This window comes from Bos mutus, chromosome 15 (assembly GCF_027580195.1).
Source record: "Bos mutus isolate GX-2022 chromosome 15, NWIPB_WYAK_1.1, whole genome shotgun sequence".
Classification (NCBI taxonomy): domain Eukaryota; kingdom Metazoa; phylum Chordata; class Mammalia; order Artiodactyla; family Bovidae; genus Bos; species Bos mutus.
In genome coordinates, this window is record NC_091631.1 from 277,512 (window position 1) to 296,742 (window position 19,231).

Sequence of the window (19,231 nt, forward strand, 5' to 3'; positions counted from 1 at the left end):
AGTGTGGGGTCATGTGACTCACACACTCACGGGAGGTGAGCAGCCAGCGGCTGGGGCCCCTGAGCTCAGACGGGGATGCACGTTGCGGAGAACAAGCCTGAAGGCTGTTGACAAGCCCTTCATGCACGGCCTCAGCAGCAAGTACAGACGGAGCGGGAGGAGGCCTGGGAGGGCCTCAGACGCCCAGCACTCAGAGGCTGGGTGAGCAGCAGGGCATGTCCTGCCTAGGTGCTTGGACGGACAAGCTGGGGTCACCAGGCAGGGAAGTCATGAAGATGGGTGGAGCCAGGGACCTCGCCCAGGAAGGGCTGCGTGTCAGGTGGCACAGGGCCATGCAGGGCATGCTCACTGCAGACCCCAGGCATGCCCGGGTGGACTCGCACCCACGGGCCTCATGGGGCCCGGCCGGGGCCTCGGCTCCTGGTGCTCAGCTCTGAGCTTCCCGCGGAACACGGGGCAGGAAGGGCTGGTTAGTTTGGACGAGATCAGGACGTGCTCTGGATACCTCCCCGCTGCCCGCCATGGCCCACAGGTTCGTTTCAGTGAGCTCCACTGTCTGCCTCCAGCAGGACCACGGGGTTCAGCCCGCCGTGACCATCTGCCCTTGACCCGGCTTGTGGGCCCGGGGGCGGCACACTGGTGCCCCCGGGAGACCCGAGCCGTGTCCCACTCCCGGGAGGAATCCGCCCTTGGACTGGGGCTATTACAGAAGAGCCTCCGTTGGTGGCAGAATGCAGGTCCGTGAGGACGCGCGCCCGCCGGCCCAGCCGCCTCCTGCCCACCAGACGGTCTGCATTCCCCACCAGCTGGGCTGACTCTGTGCCCAGCCCCACAAGCCCGTGTCTCAGCTCCCCGCACACAGACCAAGTCAGAGAGACACTGCCAAGCAGGCCTGGAATCAACTCTGTGGCTTTATTGCAACTCAGGGCAGCGAATTGGAGCCCCGCAGAGGACTCACCCCTGGGCACACCCGGGGGTCTGGATGCACATGTGGGAGGAGGCTGCCCGGCCCCGCCCCCCCCAATTCCCCAGAGCAGTGGCCTTTCCTCTCAGTGGATGCTTCGTCACGTGGAGCGGGAGGGAACGAGTGGATGCAGGAGGTGAGGCCCAACTCTCAGATGCGACCCTGGGGAGCGCAGAGGAGGCCGCAGGCTCTGCACTGCACTGGCGTCCTCCCAGGATGGCAGAGAGACCTGGGCAGGTCGTGAAGGGACAGCGGGCTCCCCCCACCCTCCATGGACAGCACGTGCGCCCCAGCTCAGAGCTGGGGCCACAGGGACGAGGGCACGGCTGGGCCAGGGGCAGAGGAGCAAGCACTCAGGAGCCGGGCCCCACCAGCCCCCACAGTGAACAGTCCCCGTCTGGCCCAGGGGAGCGGGGAGGCGCTCCGGGAGGGAGGGCCCCTCACCCTCTCCTCGAGCCTACGGTCCTGCAGGGCAAGGGTGAACTGCAGCCGCAGGCAGACTCCCAAGGGCGGCCGGAGCGGGCACAGGCCGGTCAGTGGTCAGCGGGGTCTCGGGCCTGGGCGGCTCAGTGCACGTACTCGTGCTGGCCCAGGTTGGGCGTGTCCACGAACTGGATTATCCGTTGCGCCATCTTCTCTTCAAAGACGATGATCTGGGGGAGATGGCCAGCCTGTCTCCAGGCGGAACGTCTGTCCTCTCCCGCCCACCCAGGCCCCCTGGGAAACGCGGCGGGGCAGGGAGGGCGGGGCTGAGGAGGGGTCCCAGGGGACAAGCCCCCACCTTATTTAAGCCTACATCCAGCCAGGCGCCTGGGAGGTAGAGGGTCTCCTGGGGCCCGATGTTCCAGTAGCGGCCAAGGTTCTGGTTGTTGATGAACACGACCCCCTTTTCCCAGCCCTACGAGAAGCAGAAGGACGCATCAGTTGGCTGAACTCAAGAGTGACAGGAGCTCTTGCCTTCCGAGGGACCAGCCAGGACTGCCCCCAGCCTGCAGCTGCCCCCGCAGGGTGCTCGGCTCAGACTGGACCCCAAGTCTTGGCCCTGAGAAGCCCGCCCAGTGCTCTCCACCAGGGACGCCACGACGGAGAGCCTGTGGGCACACGCGGTGTGCACGCCCTGGTGGGGGATACACACCTCCAGCTTCACAAAGGTGTCATAGGGGGAGTCCAAGACAGACAGGGCTCCCAGGAAGAACGCAGGGAACACGGGCTCCTCTGTCAGAGGTTTCCACTTGTCTGCAGTGAACCTGCGGGCAGACGGACAGGGAGGGGCCCTTCACGGGTCGTCTGTGTCCAGAGCCCCCGCCCGCCCTATGGCCTGTGGCAATGGTTGGGGAGGGGGTCCCAGGGACCCCAGGGCGGGGCGGAGCAGGGCAGGGGCGAGGCAGGGCAGCGTCTTCTGCCCTCGGGTGGCATAGGGCGGGACAGACCTCTGCAGAAAGCTCCTGTCCATCTCCAGGCTGTAGATTTTGAATTTTTTCAGGGGAGAATCGTTCAGATAGACATTTCCAATGATACCTGTGGGAAGGGGTCAGGACACTGGGCGAGGAGGGCCGACAGGGGCCCAGCGGGCCAGGCACATACTTGGACTGCTTCCGGAAAGTTCCAGAAAAGACTCCCCTCCCCGGAGACGCCAGCTCCCCAGGGGGCTCTTCACACACTAATTTCTTCCCTGCCATCCCAAAGCCCTGCGAGCCAGCGGGTGGAGTCTGCCAGCCCCAGGCTTCTGGGCCTTCTGAGGGCCCGCCTGGGCTGGCCTCTGTCTCTGGGCCTTCTAATGGGGCGCCCGGTGGCATCTGCCTCTGGGTCTTCTGGGGGTTGCCCGGGGTGGCTATGAGGGGGCCCGAGGTGGCGTCTGCCTCTGGGCCTTCTGGAGGGCACTCCCTTTGGGGTTGAGGCTTTCAATAGGAAAGGAGACCCAAATGACGGGTTTGACCAGGACATCTTAGCCTGCAGCTACTGAGGTCAGTGTTCTGCGGCCCAGATGGAGCAGACCAGTGACCCGGCCAGGGACCCCAGGAGGACGGGGGAGCAGGGGAGGCCATGGCTGCGAGCCTGAGGGAGGCCCCAGGGGTCTGGGGGGTTCTCATCCAGCTCCTATCTCAGACTGCATGAAACCCCGCGGGTTTGATAGATAAGAAGAGAGAGAAGGTTCAGAAAGCCCCCAGGACTCACCCCTCCAGGGTCCCTCAGGACTCACCCCCTCCAGGGGCTCCTAGGACTAACCCCCTCCAGGGTACCCCAGGACTTACCCTTCCAGAGGGACCCCAGGACTCACCCCGCCAGGGCCCCCCAGGTCTCACCCCTCCAGAGGCTCCCAGGACTCACCCCTCCAGGGTACCCCAGGACTCACCCCTCCAGAGGCTCCCAGGACTCACCCCTCCAGGGGGACCCCAGGGCTCATCCCTCCAGGGGTTCCCAGGACTCACCCCTCCAGGGGTGCCTAGGATTCACCCCTCCAGAGGCTCCCAGGACTCACCCTCCAGGGGGACCCCAGGACTCACCCCTCCAGGGGCTCCCAGGACTCACCCCTCCAGGGTACCCCAGGACTCACCCTTCCAGGGGGACCCCAGGACTCACCCCTCCAGGGTACCCCAGGACTCACCCCTCCAGGGTACCCCAGGACTCACCCCTCCAGGGGCTCCCAGGACTCACCCTCCAGGGGACCCCAGGACTCACCCCTCCAGAGGGACCCCAGGACTCACCCCTCCAGAGGGACCCCAGGACTCACCCCTCCAGGGGTCCCTAGGACTCACCCCTCCAGGGCCCCCCAAGTCTCACCCCTCCAGGGGTCCCTAGGACTCATCCCTCCAGAGGGACCCCAGGACTCATCCCTCCAGGGGTCCCTAGGACTCACCCTGCAAGGGACCCCCAGGACTCACCCCTCCAGAGGCTCCCAGGACTCACCCTTCCAGGGGTCCCCAGGACTCATCCCTCCAGGGGCTCCCAGGACTCACCCCTCCAGGGGGACCCCAGGGCTCATCCCTCCAGGGGTTCCCAGGACTCACCCCTCCAGGGGTGCCTAGGACTCACCCCTCCAGAGGCTCCCAGGACTCACCCTTCCAGGGGGACCCCAGGACTCACCCCTCCAGGGGCTCCCAGGACTCACCCCTCCAGAGGCTCCCAGGACTCACCCTCCAGGGGGACCCCAGGACTCACCCCTCCAGGGGTACCCCAGGACTCACCCCTCCAGGGGCTCCCAGGACTCACCCCTCCAGGGTACCCCAGGACTCACCCCTCCAGAGGGACCCCAGGACTCACCCCTCCAGAGGGACCCCAGGACTCACCCCTCCAGGGGTCCCCAGGACTCACCCCTCCAGGGCCCCCCAGGTCTCACCCCTCCAGAGGCTCCCAGGACTCACCCCCTCCAGAGGGACCCCAGGACTCACCCCTCCAGGGGTCCCTAGGACTCATCCCTCCAGAGGGACCCCAGGACTCACCCCTCCAGGGGTCCCTAGGACTCACCCTGCCAGGGACCCCCAGGACTCACCCCTCCAGAGGGACCCCAGGACTCATCCCTCCAGGGGTCCCTAGGACTCACCCTGCAAGGGACCCCCAGGACTCACCCCTCCAGAGGCTCCCAGGACTCACCCTTCCAGGGGGATCCCAGGACTCATCCCTCCAGGGGCTCCCAGGACTCACCCCTCCAGGGGGACCCCAGGGCTCATCCCTCCAGGGGCTCCCAGGACTCACCCCTCCAGGGGTCCCTAGGACTCATCCCTCCAGAGGGACCCCAGGACTCACCCCTCCAGGGGTCCCTAGGACTCACCCCTCCAGGGGTGCCTAGGATTCACCCCTCCAGATGGATCCCAGGACTCACCCCTCCAGGGGCTCCAGGAACCCCCATCCACCCTGGAGCCCCTGTGGCACAGCCCCGTGCCCCGCGGTGCTCCTGTGGGGAAGGCCAGGCGGGCGGCACCAAGACCCACCTTTGCGCTGCTGGTCGATGTTGTCCCCGTAGTTGACTCTCCCGCAGTTCTCCACCAGGATCCTCAGCGTCGTGAACCCCTGTGGGCAGCACAGGGCGCCCTGAGGAAGCCCCAGCCGCCCCTCGGGCTTTCTCGGTGGCGCCCCAGTTCTCCCTGAACTCTGAGCACGGGACAGGGTCCCTGATCACAGAGCCACACTCACCCCACCTCTGTGGCAACCCCCAGTCCCGGCCCCCTTCCGGGCCCCGCCCAGACAAACCTGGACCGTGGGGATGACGATCGTCTTCTTCTTGTAGTCGAGGGTCCCCAGGAAGAACGTGTTCAGGAACACCTGCCCGAGGAGCAGGTGCGGGCCACAGCGTCGGCGGGGTCCTGGGGGTCCCGGCCCGGTACGCAGAGGGGAGGGCCCAGGGGTGGGGAGGAAATGGAGGCGGCGGTGTGGGGCCATCTCCACACGTGGGAGCATCTGGGTGCGGGGTTGCCCCTACCTGTCCCCGGTCACGCACAAGGGCAGTGAGGACGCCGGACGCAGTGACTGTGGTCTCGTATAGCGTGTATCCGAAGGACTGCCCGCTGCCCCCGTTGATCGGGAGGTTCTCCATGTTGACCGGGTGCTCCGAGGTGACCGGCTGCATGGACAGGAGACGGGGGTGAGGCTGACTGAAAGAGGCCACCTCGCCTTCCAGGGCGCGGGGCACAGGGTGCGGGCGGCCTCGTGGGGTCAGTACATGGGGCGTGGTAAGGATGACCGCTTTCTATTTGCTGTCACTCGGGCAAGTGCCACAGTCCTGTCTGATTCCTCATCAGGGTCAGGGGACAGGGACAGAAGGAAGCTGAGCACACGGGCCTGGGGCTCAGGGTGGACCCCGCCTCGGCCCCCTTGCTCCTCCATGCTCCTCCTCTGGCTCCCTGCATCCCACCCCCTCCTCCGTGCTCCTCCTCTGGCTCCCTGCATCCCTCCCCCCTCCTCCGTGCTCCTCCTCTGGCTCCCTGCATCCCTCCCCCCTCCTCCGTGCTCCTCCTCTGGCTCCCTGCATCCCTCCCCCCTCCTCCGTGCTCCTCCTCTGGCTCCCTGCATCCCACCCCCTCCTCCGTGCTCCTCCTCTGGCTCCCTGCATCCCACCCCTCCTCCGTGCTCCTCCTCTGGCTCCTGCATCCCCCCTCCTCCGTGCTCCTCCTCCGTGCTCCTCCCTCCTCTGGCTCCCTGCATCCTGCTCCCCTCCTCCTCCGTGCTCCTCCTCTGGCTCCCTGCATCCCTCCCCCCCCCTCCGTGCCTCCTCCCTCTGGCTCCCTGCATCCCTCCCCTCCTCCGTGCTCCTCCTCTGGCTCCCTGCATCCCTCCCCTCCTCCGTCCTCCTCTGGCTCCCTGCATCCCCTCCTCCTCCGCTCCTCCTGGCATCCCATCCCCCCTCCTCCGTGCTCCTCCTCTGGCTCCCTGCATCCCTCCCCCCTCCTCCGTGCTCCTCCTCTGGCTCCCTGCATCCTCCCCCCTCCCTCCATGCCCTCTTCTGGCTCCTCCTCCTCTGGCTCCCTGCATCCTCTGGCCCCTCCCCCCTCCTCCGTGCTCCTCCTCTGGCTCCCTGCATCCCCTCCTCCGTGCTCCTCCTCTGGCCCCTGCATCCCCCCCTCCTCCTCTCCTCCTCTGTGCCCCCCTCCTCCTCTGGCTGGCCCTGCATCCCTCCCCCCTCCTCCGTGCTCCTCCTCTGGCTCCCTGCATCCCTCCCCCTCCTCCTCCGCTCCTCCTCTGGCTCCCTGCATCCCCCCTCCTCCGTGCTCCTCCTCTGGCTCCCTGCATCCCACCCCCTCCTCCGTGCTCCTCCTCTGGCTCCCTGCATCCCTACCCCTCCTCCATGCTCCTCCTCTGGCTCCCTGCATCCCCCCTCCCTCCGTGCTCCTCCTCTGGCTCCCTGCATCCCTCCCCTCCTCCGTGCTCCTCCTCTGGCTCCCTGCATCCCTCCCCCCTCCTCCGTGCTCCTCCTCTGGCTCCCTGCATCCCTACCCCCTCCTCCGTGCTCCTCCTCTGGCTCCCTGCATCCCTCCCCCCTCCTCCGTGCTCCTCCTCTGGCTCCCTGCATTCCCTCCCCCCTCCTCCGTGGCTCCTCCTCTGGCTCCCTGCATCCCTCCCCCCTCCTCCGTGCTCCTCCTCTGGCTCCCTGCATTCCCTCCCCCCTCCTCCGTGGCTCCTCCTCTGGCTCTCTGCATCCCTCCCCCCTCCTCCTCCCGTCAGCCTGTCCTCTGCACTTTGAGCTGAGGCCAGGGTGGAGCCCCGTGGAGACTTGTTCTCTTCATCCTCCAGCTCAGTAGCTGCAGGAAGCTCAGAGCGTCTGTGGGCCCAGCTGCAGTCCACAGTCCGTGGCGGGGGATGAGGCCCTGAGCCCAGGGCCCAGCTTGCACTCACCAGCTCCAGGAAGTTCAGGGCATCCCACAGGGACACGTAGAAAGCTGGTGTCACTGGGTCATACGCCGTCTTGGGAAGAAGGTCGGGCGGGACGGGAAGAGGGGCCCCTGCACCACAAGCAGACGGTGGGCGTCCCCAAAGGACCCGACAGTCACTGCGCCCCCAGCCACCACTGGCCCCGGCTCCTGCCCACACACAGCAGAGCACACCCCTGCCAGCCACACAGAGAACCCCCAGGAAGATGAGGGCTGGACAGGGCTTGCTTCTCACACTCTTCGAAACATAGACACCTGTGAGGAGGTGAAGCTGGCAAGACCCCTACTCAGATGACAACAGTCGCTCATACTTCCCTGTCCTTTCTAGGAAGTTCCTGCACAGGGAGGTGGGGTGGGGTGGGGGAGGGGAGGATGGTGGGGGAGGGGAGGGTGATGGGGGAGGGGGAGGTCGGGGGGAGGGGGGAGGACAGGGGGAGGGGAGGAGGAGGGGAGGACGGTGCGACAGAGGGAGATGTGGGAGGATGGTGAGGGGGAAGGGGAGGAAGCCAGTTTCCTGAGGTCTCAGAGCAGCGGCCAGCATGCAGGTACCTGCCATGGAGCCGAAGAACTCCCGGAGCTTTGTGTACTTGGCCGTGTAGTCCCCGGCCTCCGTCAGCACTGCATCGTAGTCTGCGAGACACCAGACAGGCCCCAGGACAACGTCGCGGGAGGAGGCGGGCTCAGCAGTGGGCTCCTCGCCCCAGCAATGCCACAGGCAAGATGCTTGACGTGAGCCGCCCGTCAGTCAGAATGCCACACACACTGAACACGTGGACGGCCCCAGAGTGTCCAGACCCCACTCAGCAGGCGGGAGGCCCCCAAGGGCCATCCCTCCTGGCCTGGGCTGTGCTTCCTTCCCCAGCCAACTGGTCTCCCACACCCTGGAAGCTTCGGTGACAGTCCGGACAAAACCTCGCCTTCACATGGGAGGTGCCAGCCGCTGTCCCCGAGGGACACCCCTGGAGTGCCCAGGAGTGCTGTGAGTGCCCCATCGGGGATACGCACCGTAGCTGGTGACATCCGGCTTGTAGTCCTGGAAGTGCATGGCTCCTCCGATGAAGCCGAAGTTGGTGCCCCCGTGGAACATGTACAGGTTGATGGACGAGCCGGCTTTGACGATGGCCGACACTGTGTTCAAGACCTCTGCAGGGAGGGACGTCTGATGGCCAAGCGGTCACAAGCCCTGAGCCCCTGGGAGGCCCCTCACGGCTCCAGCCCGTGGCTTCCCTGACCCCAGCCGCAGTCCGTGGCCAGAGGCCCAGAGTCCAGTGCTCGGCTTTCAGTTCCCAGATGAGTCTGCCTGGGGCCAGGCTGCAGCCGGGGCCGCGCCCCCCAGCCCCCGCCCAGGGGGCTTCGCCCGCTGCTCACCTGGAGGACCTGATTAGAGGCATGGTCTGAGCACCCCCCCACCCTACTTGGGCTGGAGAACAAGCCCACCACACGCACAGGATCAGTGGAGGAGTAACATGCACGGTTAATGAACATCACATACAGTTTGAAACCCCTGCACCAGCTGAAGGAAAAGAGCTGAACAAGGTGCTGCTGTTTAGTCGCTGAGTCACGTCTGCCTCTCTGCAACCCCATGAACTACAGCCCACCAGGCTCCTCTGTCCATGGGATTCTCCAGGCAACAGCACTGGAGATGGTCGCCATTTCCTCCTCCAGGGGGTTTTCTGGACCCAGCGATTGAACCCACGTCTCCTGCACTGCAGGCAGATTCATTACCACTGAGCCACAGGGGAGCCAAGCAAGGCCCCTGTCAGACAGCAAATGTTACCATTATTGATTAATAACACTGGCTGTTGATGAATCTGGGGGGAACAGACATCTTTGACAGTCCTCTTCCTGGAGAAGATCACGCCCGCGTGAAGGAAGCAGTGCTAGCTGGGGATTCACCCCAGGGAAATGCCAGGTGCGCCCAGCTGACGTGCAGGGAGGCTGCCTGCAATGTGGTCTGTGAGCACAGACCCTGGACCTCCTGTGTTCCTGGCACGTTCTTTGCTGAGCCACCAGCGAAGCCCAGAAGCACCCAGGTCTTCAAAACGAGAGGTCACGGCGGGGCGGTCTCTGCATCCTCCACAGCAGTGGGGGCGTCCACATCTCACAGCGCAGGAAGCCGGGCTTCTGGGCCTCTCACATCTGCCCGCACCTGCCCACACCTCCACCTGCCCACACTCGCCTACACCTGCCCACACCCTCTCACACCCACCCACACCCATACCTGCCCACACCTCCACCTGCTCACACCCGCCCACACCTCCACCCGCCCACACCCACCCATACCCGCCCACACCTGCCCACACCTGCTAACACCCGCCCACACTCACCCACACCTGCCCACACCTGCTCACACCCACACACACCCACACCTGCCCACACTCGCCCACACCTGCCCACACCTGCTCACACCCACACACACCCGCACCTGCTCACACTCGTCCACACCTCCACCTGCCCACACTTGCCCACACCTGCCCACACCCGCTCACAGTCACCCACACCCACACCTGCCCACACTCGCCCACACCTGCCTACTCCCACTCACATCCGCTCATACCCACACCTGCCCACACCTCCACCTGCCCACACTCGCTTACACCTGCCCACACCCACTCACACCTGCCCACACCCACACCCGCTCACACCCGCCCACACCCACTCACATCCGCTCATACCCACACCTGCCCACAGCTCCACCTGCCAACACCTGCTCACACCTGCCCACACCCACACCCGCCCACACCCACTCACACCCGGCCACACTCACACCGCCCACACCCACACCCGCCCACACCCACTCACACCCGCCCACACCCACACCCGTCCACACCCACTCACACCCGGCCACACCCACACCCGCCCACACCCACTCACACCCGTCCACACCCACATCCGCTCACACCCACTCACACCCGGCCACACTCACACCTGCCCACACCCACACCCGCCCACACCCACTCACACCCGCCCACACTCACACCTGCCCACACCCACACCTGCACGTGCACGCAGAGTACAGACAGAGAACGCCTGCACTACACACATGGACACGTCTGTTCTGGACTCTGGGTTTTTATCTCCTTTTTACACACGTCCTGTGTCGGCTGGATGCCAGTGACGGTCATTCATCACTACTCCAGAACTATTACAAAGACCCCAGAGGGGTGTCTGACTGCTCCTTCCCCTGTCGAGACAGAGGACTCTGGACGTTCTCAGGAGCTGCCTGTGCGCACAGATGCCCAGAGTGCCACACGGCAGCCAGTTCACACCATCGGCAGCTCCTCTGGAGCTCAGTCCTGCGTCAGAGGCCAGCACAGGCTGCACGGGGTCCACCGAGCACCCACCTGAGGAGTCCAGGATGTAGTGGGGGCCACCCCACGAGTCAAACCAGCCCGTCCAGTACTCCATCACCATCTTGGGCTGACTACCCTGTGCACCAAAGGGAGTAGTTAGCTGGCACCTCCGCCCGCCCAGCCCTTCCTCAGCCACATGCTGACCTTCGAGGGAGCTGCCCAGGGGCTGCACCAACACCGCCCCAGCTCCCGGCCCCACGCACCTTCCTCCCTCCCACAGGGGGCGCTCCTGCAGCTGGCGGCCTGGCGGTCAGGGTCCCCGGTGCACATGCACCCCCGTTCCATCTGGGGACCGCAGAATCATGGTCCACTGAGATGGTCCTGACCGCGCCACGGGAAAGCCATGGGCTCAGCTTCCTCCAGGCTGCCCCTCCCAAGGGGACACTCGTACCACATTTGGGTCACTAACGAGGGTCGCTAGTCACACAGGTCAGCAGTCTCCCCTGCGGGGAGGAGCTCCAGGCTGAGGGCCAGGGCTGGACTTCGGCCGACAGCCCAAGTCACTGTGGCTTGGGGCTGGCTCAGCACCAACTGTGCTGCGTGCCCTGACCTGATTGCCGGGGGCCTCTGTCCTGGAATCTGTGTCCTGAACTGGAGAACAGACGCACAGCGGCCAGTGACAGGGCTACTGGGACAGTCACACGAGACAAGGCAGCTGGAGCTGTCAGCACACACGGCCCAGCCCTGGGAGGCGCCTGGAGATGCCCACATCCACCCTCCGGTCACTGGGCACAGACTAGGGCTGGCGGGGTGCGTGTGAAACCCCTGAGCACCAGACGGGGCCTCTGACCTGAACCGGGATGGGTCCACGGCCCCTTTCTGGAGGAAAACATGCAGTTGAGCAGCGGGCAAGAAGCCACTGGTGCTGGCGGCGGGTGCAGTGGGCAGGCTGGCCGGCCCTGAGCCACCTCTCCAAGTGCAACTCCATGGTGCCCATGGGGAGCACAGCTGTCCTGGGTGCTCCCCAAACATCACCCACTTGATCCTCCAGTGGCCCTACGAGTCAGTTCCAGCACAACCTCCACTTCCCAGAAGAAGGAGGAGAAGCTGAGGGTCACAGCACCGTCTTTTCCTAGACGACCTTGAGGGCGACTGTATACCTCGCAGGGCTCTTCCCAAGTGGGTCTCAGTGTCCCTGAGGGCAGAGGCCCTGTGGCCTCAGAACCCTGCCAGCAGGCATGGCACAGGGTGTGGGAGGGAGGGCGGACGGGGCTGGTGCCCACCTGCGCACCTCCCTCCCTCCCGCCATCCTGCCTCCTCCCTGCCCATCCCTCCAAGCGTGGGGCGGGGCCAGCCCTGTGGACCTCCCACTGCCCAGGGCTCCTGTGGATGAGCCTCTGGACCTCACCCCTGCCTTCCGACAGCAGCAGCTGGGATGGGGGTGCCCCAGCACCCCACAGCATCTGTGCTGGGTCAGGGGCAAGCCCTCCAGCACCCTAACCCCTCCAGGCGAGGGTCTCAGAGAGGACACCCGCCCACCCGCACTAAGGCAGGGGAGGGCGGCCTTGAAGCCTCATCCTCCGTGAGGGCCACTCCACGCCAGCCTGATAGGCCGTGCCCCCAGCCAGCTGAAGACAACAGACAACAGCCTTTCTGGGCCCCGAGAGTCCCGGCGGGTCAAGGCCAGACCCAGGCAGTGAAGCACCTTCCCCACACGGAGCACGTTGGGGGCTCACTGAGTCCATGGAGCTCTCAAGTTCCAGGCCTTCAGAAAGGCCCCCTTTCTCATCAAGAGGCAGGAACTCACCTCCACACACCTTCTGGCACCAGGCTCCCCTCCCCAGGGGCAGGCAGCATGGGGCGGGGTGGGCCGTGCATGGGGAAGGGGGCAGAGCTGAAGGCCGAGCCCCGTGGTCCCCCCGCCCACTGAAGCCCCTGACACTGACCCAGGCTCAGCGCGCACGCACCTGTGCGCCCAGCAGGATGGTGGTGAACAGCTGCAGCTCCGACTGTGACTGGAGGTTGATGGTGGCCAGCACTGCGGGCAGGAAGGACACAGGGGACAGCGATCACCCCTCGCCTGGAGGGCTGAACGCCCCTGACGTCCTCAGCTCACCAGCAAGTAGACTGACCCTGACACCGTCTCCAACCGCCGACCAAGAGTTTAGTTCCTCTGTCGCCAGGAGACTTGGCTGGTTCATCTTGGAAATTCCACCACTCAGCACAGACCTTACAGAGATCTGCTCACTAAGCAGCTGTGTTTGACTTACATAATTTTCACAACCTGAGCGTGCACTTCGCAGGAGCCCGCAGTCTGACGTTCACTTTGCACCCCCAGCCTCCAGCACTGGGTGACCATCTAAGAAGACTCCCCTTTTACGCCTTAGAGGAGGGCTAGTGTTCTGTCCCATCCCCAGCAATAGTCCCCACGGCTTCCCACCAGGGAAAAGCACACCGAGAACAATGTGTCCTGTTTGACCCAGGGGCATGGACGCGGCCAGCCCTCAGGCAGACTTTGGCTCCGAGGCTCTTGCCGGCTTCCTGTCCCTGGACAGAGGGGCCCACGTGCCCTGGCCTGAGCTCTGCTGTGCCCAGGAAGATGGATGCTCATTGGGTGGTCTCCTGTGGAACGTGAGCCCTGATCACGGGGCTTCCCTGGCGATCTGGTGGGTCAGACTGTGCGTCTCCTGCAGAGGCGCAGATTCCATCCCTGGTCGGGGAAGGAAGGTCCCAGGGGCCACGCGGTGAGTTAACAAAAACCGAAAAAGAGATCTTGACAACACTGGAGAGCAACTTAACTCTAATAAAAGATTAATTAAGTATTTAAAAAGCCAAACATCAGGGAGGCCCACTTGCTATGGAGAAGACCCCACATCCGGAATCTCCTCACCTAACACGAAGAGCCACACTGACAGGGGGCCAGTCTGAACCGGCCCAGCAGAAACCTGGGAGCCACAGGTCAAACCAGCCGAGGGAGCCCTGCACCTTCTCCATCCCACCCCCTCCAGAGCCAGAGAATAGGAAGGAGGGTGAGGAGGGGCGGGGCGGCCAGAGACTCGCAGAGGGCATGGTACAGGGAAACCTGGGGAGCCAGGAAAGGGGCAGGGGGGTCGTAACCAGCCTGTGAGAGCAGAGGTGATGACCCACCACAGCCCAGTGGCCCCCTCCAGCCACCTCTCCCCTCACCCCATGCCTGGCCCCCTAAGAAAGCCAAGCCCCAGAGGTCCGAGCACTTGCAGAAGAGGAAGCCCAGAAGATGGCTCCTGCACCTTCCTGCCCCCAGATTCTCATCGTGTCAGCCCAAAGGTTCCCTCCAGAGTCACTTAATCCTGTGAAAGTCACCCCCAACACCCACACCTGATTCCCCTGATTGGAACGGCCACCTCAGTCCAGTCACCCCACAGGGAAGGGCACTAGTCACAGCCACTGGCAAGCAGGCCATCAGAAAAGAAATACATTCAAGAAAACGTGGTGCAGGAAACACAAGGATGGGGAGAAGGTGGTTGAGGAAATTGCCCAGAAAGTAGAAGGAAAAGGAGAAAACAGGCAGCTGGAGAGCCACACGGTGCAGAGGGTGAACACGTGCCTTGGACCCACAGAGGACAGAACCAGAGAAGAGGCGGGACTGCACAGCAGGGAGCAGCAGCCTCCAGGACTGCTCTGTCCAGCCGACAGCCGACAGAGAGCCAAGGAAGGCGGGCTCCGCAAAGGCACAGGGCCTGAGTCACAGCAGCACGTGGAGAAAATGACGGACGACACTTCAAAGTCCCCAGACCCGGACTCCAGGGGACCTGGGCCACCATCGGGCCAGGGACACAGTGAGGGCATCGGACTAGATCAGGTTCCGACAGGCACAGGCGTCTTAGAACACCCTGATGGGAGCTCGAAGCTGCTGGTCAAGTGTGTAAGAGACACAGAGAAGAGGAGGGACAGAAAAAACTTTGAAAGAAAAGGAAAACCAATGGGTGGTTACACTGGAAGCGAGCTGGCCATGAACACCGTCCAGAACAACGATGGGCTGCCCGGCCCGTGTAAGGACCTTTACTCAGGCCCCAAGCATCGTGCCCATCAGGACAGTGGTGGGGGGACGGCTGCACCCGGCAAAGCTGCGGGGCCAGGGCGGCAGGAGAGAGGACTTGACGTGCACACTACAGGGCTCTCTGTGCAGGTTGTTTAGAATCACGGAGGCAGAGCCAAAGTGAAAGGTAAACAGCTCAAAGTGGGCACCTCGGGGCAAGGGCCGCGGAGGCTGCACCGCGTGTTTCTTTCATTGTTTTGTTTTGAGTTTTTGTTGGGGGATAACCGCTCCACAATGTTGCTGGTGTCTGCTGCACAACAGCGTGGATCAGCTGTAGGTATACACATGCCCCTCCCTCTGGGCCTCCCTCCCGCGGCCCCCTACCCATCCCTGGGTCTTCACCAAGCACCCAGCTGAGCTCTGTGCTGCACACAGGTTCCCGCTCACTGCCTATTCATGCGTGCTTCTGTATAAACCTCAAGGCTAGCCTCTCAGTTCATGAGCATTTCCAAGATTTCTTTCACCTGGTGAAAGTCTTGCTTTAATCTCATTTAACTAACTGAAAAAAATCATTCTAGGCAGCAGGTACGGGCCAGGGATGGGGCCGTGGTGGAGGGGAGCCCCGTTGTGGAGGGGAGGGGGCCACGGTAGAGAGGCGGTGCCGTGGGTGGGGTCCGTGGTAGGGGCAGGGCCCACGGTGGAGGGGGTGGGACCCGAGGTGGAGGGGCGGGGCCGGGGCGGGGCCCGCGGTGGAGGGGCGGGGCCGGGGCGGGGCCACCAGGGGCCCCGGAGACCCCGCACCCGCCGCTCGAGACTCCTCTGTGGTCCCCGCGGCTGAAGCGCGCTCCGGGGCCCGACGCCTCAGCCCAGGGCCCGGGTCCTGTTCCCAACCGACGAGACAGCGCCGCCGCATGGGCCCCTCGGGAGGCGCGCCGGGAGGGGCTGCCCAGAGGTGCCCGAAAGCCAGTGAGAGAAGAGGCCCACGGTACCGGGTTGGAGGCTGCGGGCACTGCACGTGTCACTCGGGGCCACTGCGGCCTTGCAGAGGGCAGCGTCGGGGAGAGAGGACCACGGCCCTCGGGCGAGCAGAGGCGCTGGGAGCCGTGAGCGTGGACGCAGGGAGCGCGGCGCCGGCAGAGACCGCCGCCCCGCGGGGACAGGCCGGGCTCTCAGGAGGGCACGGAGAGGGCGCGGCGCAGGGAGACCGGGGCGAAGGCCTCTGCTCCAATAGGAGCGGCTGGCGGGGACCCAGCACCAGGAGAGGGGGGTGCCCACAGGGCCTGAGGACCGAGCTGCGAGCGAGCTGTCCCTGACGGACACCAGCCCGTGGTCTGCCTGGCCTCTTTGGGGACCCTGCTGGACGCCCACCTTGCTGTCCCGCGTCCTGCCATCCGCGGGGCCCTGGGTGTCCCTGGTGCTCCACCAGTCCGCCCCTCCAGCGCCGAGCACGCAAGAGCTCAGGCCAGGGCGCCGCCCCCACCCCCAACGGCCTCCTGGCAGGTACCTCCGTCCAGAACACCGCTCTTCAGGCCGCCCTGGTTGTCTGAGGTCAGGAGCAGCTCCGCGATCCCCCGGTCCTGCAGGGCCTGCGAGGGGGTCAGACAACAGACTGTCCTTCCTCACACCTCCCACCACGTCACACTCTGACCTCTGCCCGGACCAGGCCCTGGGGCCGGGAGAAACATGTGTCCCAGGAGCCCAGCCTCCCCTGGGCTTCGAGACCAGGCAAGCGTCCCTTTATGCACCCCATCCCAGACACCAGGGTCACCACCCAGTAAGAGAGACAGCAGAGCAGCTTCCTTCCCTGCAGCCCGGGGACTGGGGAAGCCTGGCCCAGCCCCACAGGCACAGGAGAACAGGCATCTGGGGCTCTGGCCCAGGGGAGTCTCAGGGTGGAGCTGCGGCAGAAGACGCCCCGCTGGCCTGAGCCTGCCCCAGACAAGGACTGAGCTCTCCCCATCCGGCTTCAAGAACAGCACCCTCCCCGAGGCAGCCTGGCCCCTCTGCAGGGGAGGAGGGGGACACTGGGTGAGGACCTCCGAGCGTCTGCAGGGACGGGAGGAGCCCCCAGATGGATATGACTCTCCCCGTGACAGCAGGGGTCACCCAGGACACCGGGGGCCGGAGAAAGCTCTCATCAGATCAGCTGGAGGCACTGAGGCTTTCTCCACGCACACGGGGCCCGACCCTCCCAAGTACAAAATGCTGGTGCCAGTGATGTCATCACTGTCCTGTGTGCTGACCGCTCGCTGGATGCCGGAGCAGCACTGAGTCTGTGACTTGACTGCACATACAGTTGGGACAGGCAACCCTCCCATCAGTCCCAATTCACAGAAGAGAGCAGAGGCGTAGAAAAATGGATGCATCTGTTCCAGGTCTCAGCTGCCAAGCATGCTGGAGCAGCACTGAGCCTGCGACTTGACTGCACATACAGTTGGGACAGGCAACCCTCCCATCAGTCCCAATTCACAGAAGAGAGCAGAGGCTTAGGGAAATGGATGCATCTGTTCCAGGTCTCAGCTGCCGAGCGAGAGGAGCCAGTTCTGAGCAGCTGTTATTCAGTCACTCATCGCAGCCGAGGCTTTGCAACCCCATGGACTGCAGCACACCTCTGAGTAGGAACCTGTTCTTTTCGGTGTCACTCTGGCCCTGCCCTTGCCTGCTCTGCCGCACACTCGGTCAGGGGCTCCAGCCACCCGCACGCTGGAATCGGATGTCTGAGCTCCACCCCAGAGACCTTTGCTTAACAGACGGCATATGGCCCCGGGGCACAGTGAGTTTAAACAATTCCCAGATGGAGCCAACATGCAGCCGAAGGAGGGGCCGCTGCTTTGAGTGCTGGGGTCAGATCAGCAACCTCCACCTCCAAGAAGGCCTCCAGGGTCCTGTCAAGGCAGTTCCGTTACTCTCAGCCCCCGCAGCACCATATGTACCAAAATCCCTGTTAAACTCAGCCAACGGAGGGCACAAGTGAGGACCCTGTTGCAATCAAGGTCTGGAGAAAGGATTTACTGCTTAGTAAACGGTGCTGGGTGACAGGCCCACACATCACACTAGAGCCCGTGGAGGGACTGCGCAGAGGTGAGCTGAGCTGACTCTTACCTTCTTGATGTAAGGCATGTAGGCGGGGTCTTTGTTGTAGGACCCATACTCGTTCTCCACCTGCACAGCAATGATGGGTCCCCCGTGCTTGTACTGAGAAAACAGAGAGCAATCAGAAGCTGAGGGTGTAGTGGGAACCGTATCAACTAATGTCACCGCACTTATCACCAATGACAGCAAAACATCCCATTCAAAAATGCAAGTCTCAGAAGGTCTGATATACAATTGAGTGACGTCAGTAAGACAGGGAGAAGGAAGCTCCAGGCCTTTGTCTCCCTAGGGAAATAACAAAAAAACAACTGCACCACTGACTAAAGTAACTTTATAGGAGCTCTGGAAACAAGCCAAATGTTTAAGCAAACAAGTGAACGTCCAGTCAAGAAAAAGACACATTCAAAACGGTAGCACATTCCAGGATTTTGCTCACCTATGTCCCACCTACTCCCTGGAGTAGCAAGGTGCAGTCAGAAGGACGCAGCCTGAGTTCCAGCCCCCTCCATCAGGACAGGAGGAGCGAGATGGAACTTGTTTGCAATGTTCTGGGCTATTTGTGGGCTCCCTAGAGAACTAGTTTCTGTCTCATCTGACTTGGAGATCAGACAGAAAACGTTGGTACGGTTTGGACCTCAGGCTGGAAGCTGCAAAAGGCAGCGATGGGTCACAGCCTGTAAACATTTCAGGGGGACTACAGACCCGTGGATGCCTGGGAGCAAGGGATTACAGGCAGAGGAATATGATAGAATATCTAAGGCCACAAGAAGAGTCCAGGGTGAGACTCTTGGAGAAATCAACATGTAAAAGCAGCTGGGGGAATTTTTTTTTAAACTATACACACAAACCAGACAGGATATATACCAAGAAAATACCTGAGAAGATCTCAAGCCTGCATCCCAGGCTGATCTCAAGGCTCAGGAGCCCACTAAACACTAAAGGTCTTTCCAGAAGACTGAAACGCTGGGAGAGGGGACGTCTTTACAAATGCCTAACTCTAACCCTCCAAAATAAGGCATACAAAGAAACAGGAAAACGTAGCTCAGTCAAAGAACAAAATAAATCTCCAGAAACAGTGTCTAAAGGAACTAGAAATGGTCTCTAAAGAAACACACACGCTGAACTTAGAAGACAAAGAATTTTAAAACAACTGTCATAAATATGATCAAAGAGCTAAAGAAAAACATGGACAGAAATCAAGGCAAGGACATATGGACAAAGTGAGAATATCAATAAAGAGACAGAAATGATTTCAAAAAGAACTAAACAGAAATTCTGGAGCTGAAAAGTACATTGTCTAAACAGAAAAATTCACCATAGGAGTTCAACTGCATATTCAAACAGGCAGAAGAAAGAGTGTGCAAACTGGACGACAGGTCATGTTGAATTATTGAGTCTGAGAAACAAAAAGAAAAAAAAATAAAAACAAGGGAAGAGGTCCTAGGAGACTTTATGCAAATCAGTAAACAGACAAATACACTCACTACAGGAAGTCCAAAAG

The 19,231-nt window shown here is 62.8% G+C and overlaps 1 protein-coding gene across 1 annotated transcript in view; it reads right to left on the reverse strand.

The window, feature by feature from the left end:
• Positions 1 to 908: 908 nt before the first annotated feature.
• Positions 909 to 19,231, reverse strand: part of GLB1L2 (galactosidase beta 1 like 2) — a 41,151-nt gene continuing 22,828 nt past the window's right edge. The window contains exons 6-19 of the mRNA XM_070383252.1: positions 17,740 to 17,832; positions 16,142 to 16,223; positions 12,587 to 12,657; positions 10,671 to 10,755; positions 8,332 to 8,469; positions 7,876 to 7,956; positions 7,292 to 7,398; positions 5,382 to 5,522; positions 5,153 to 5,224; positions 4,894 to 4,972; positions 2,395 to 2,482; positions 2,100 to 2,211; positions 1,746 to 1,862; positions 909 to 1,617 (exon numbers count right to left, since the gene is read on the reverse strand). Of these exons, the coding sequence (XP_070239353.1) occupies positions 1,531 to 1,617; positions 1,746 to 1,862; positions 2,100 to 2,211; positions 2,395 to 2,482; positions 4,894 to 4,972; positions 5,153 to 5,224; positions 5,382 to 5,522; positions 7,292 to 7,398; positions 7,876 to 7,956; positions 8,332 to 8,469; positions 10,671 to 10,755; positions 12,587 to 12,657; positions 16,142 to 16,223; positions 17,740 to 17,832 (1,353 nt within the window). The 3' untranslated portion in view covers positions 909 to 1,530. The remainder of the gene's footprint in view (positions 1,618 to 1,745; positions 1,863 to 2,099; positions 2,212 to 2,394; positions 2,483 to 4,893; positions 4,973 to 5,152; positions 5,225 to 5,381; positions 5,523 to 7,291; positions 7,399 to 7,875; positions 7,957 to 8,331; positions 8,470 to 10,670; positions 10,756 to 12,586; positions 12,658 to 16,141; positions 16,224 to 17,739; positions 17,833 to 19,231) is intronic.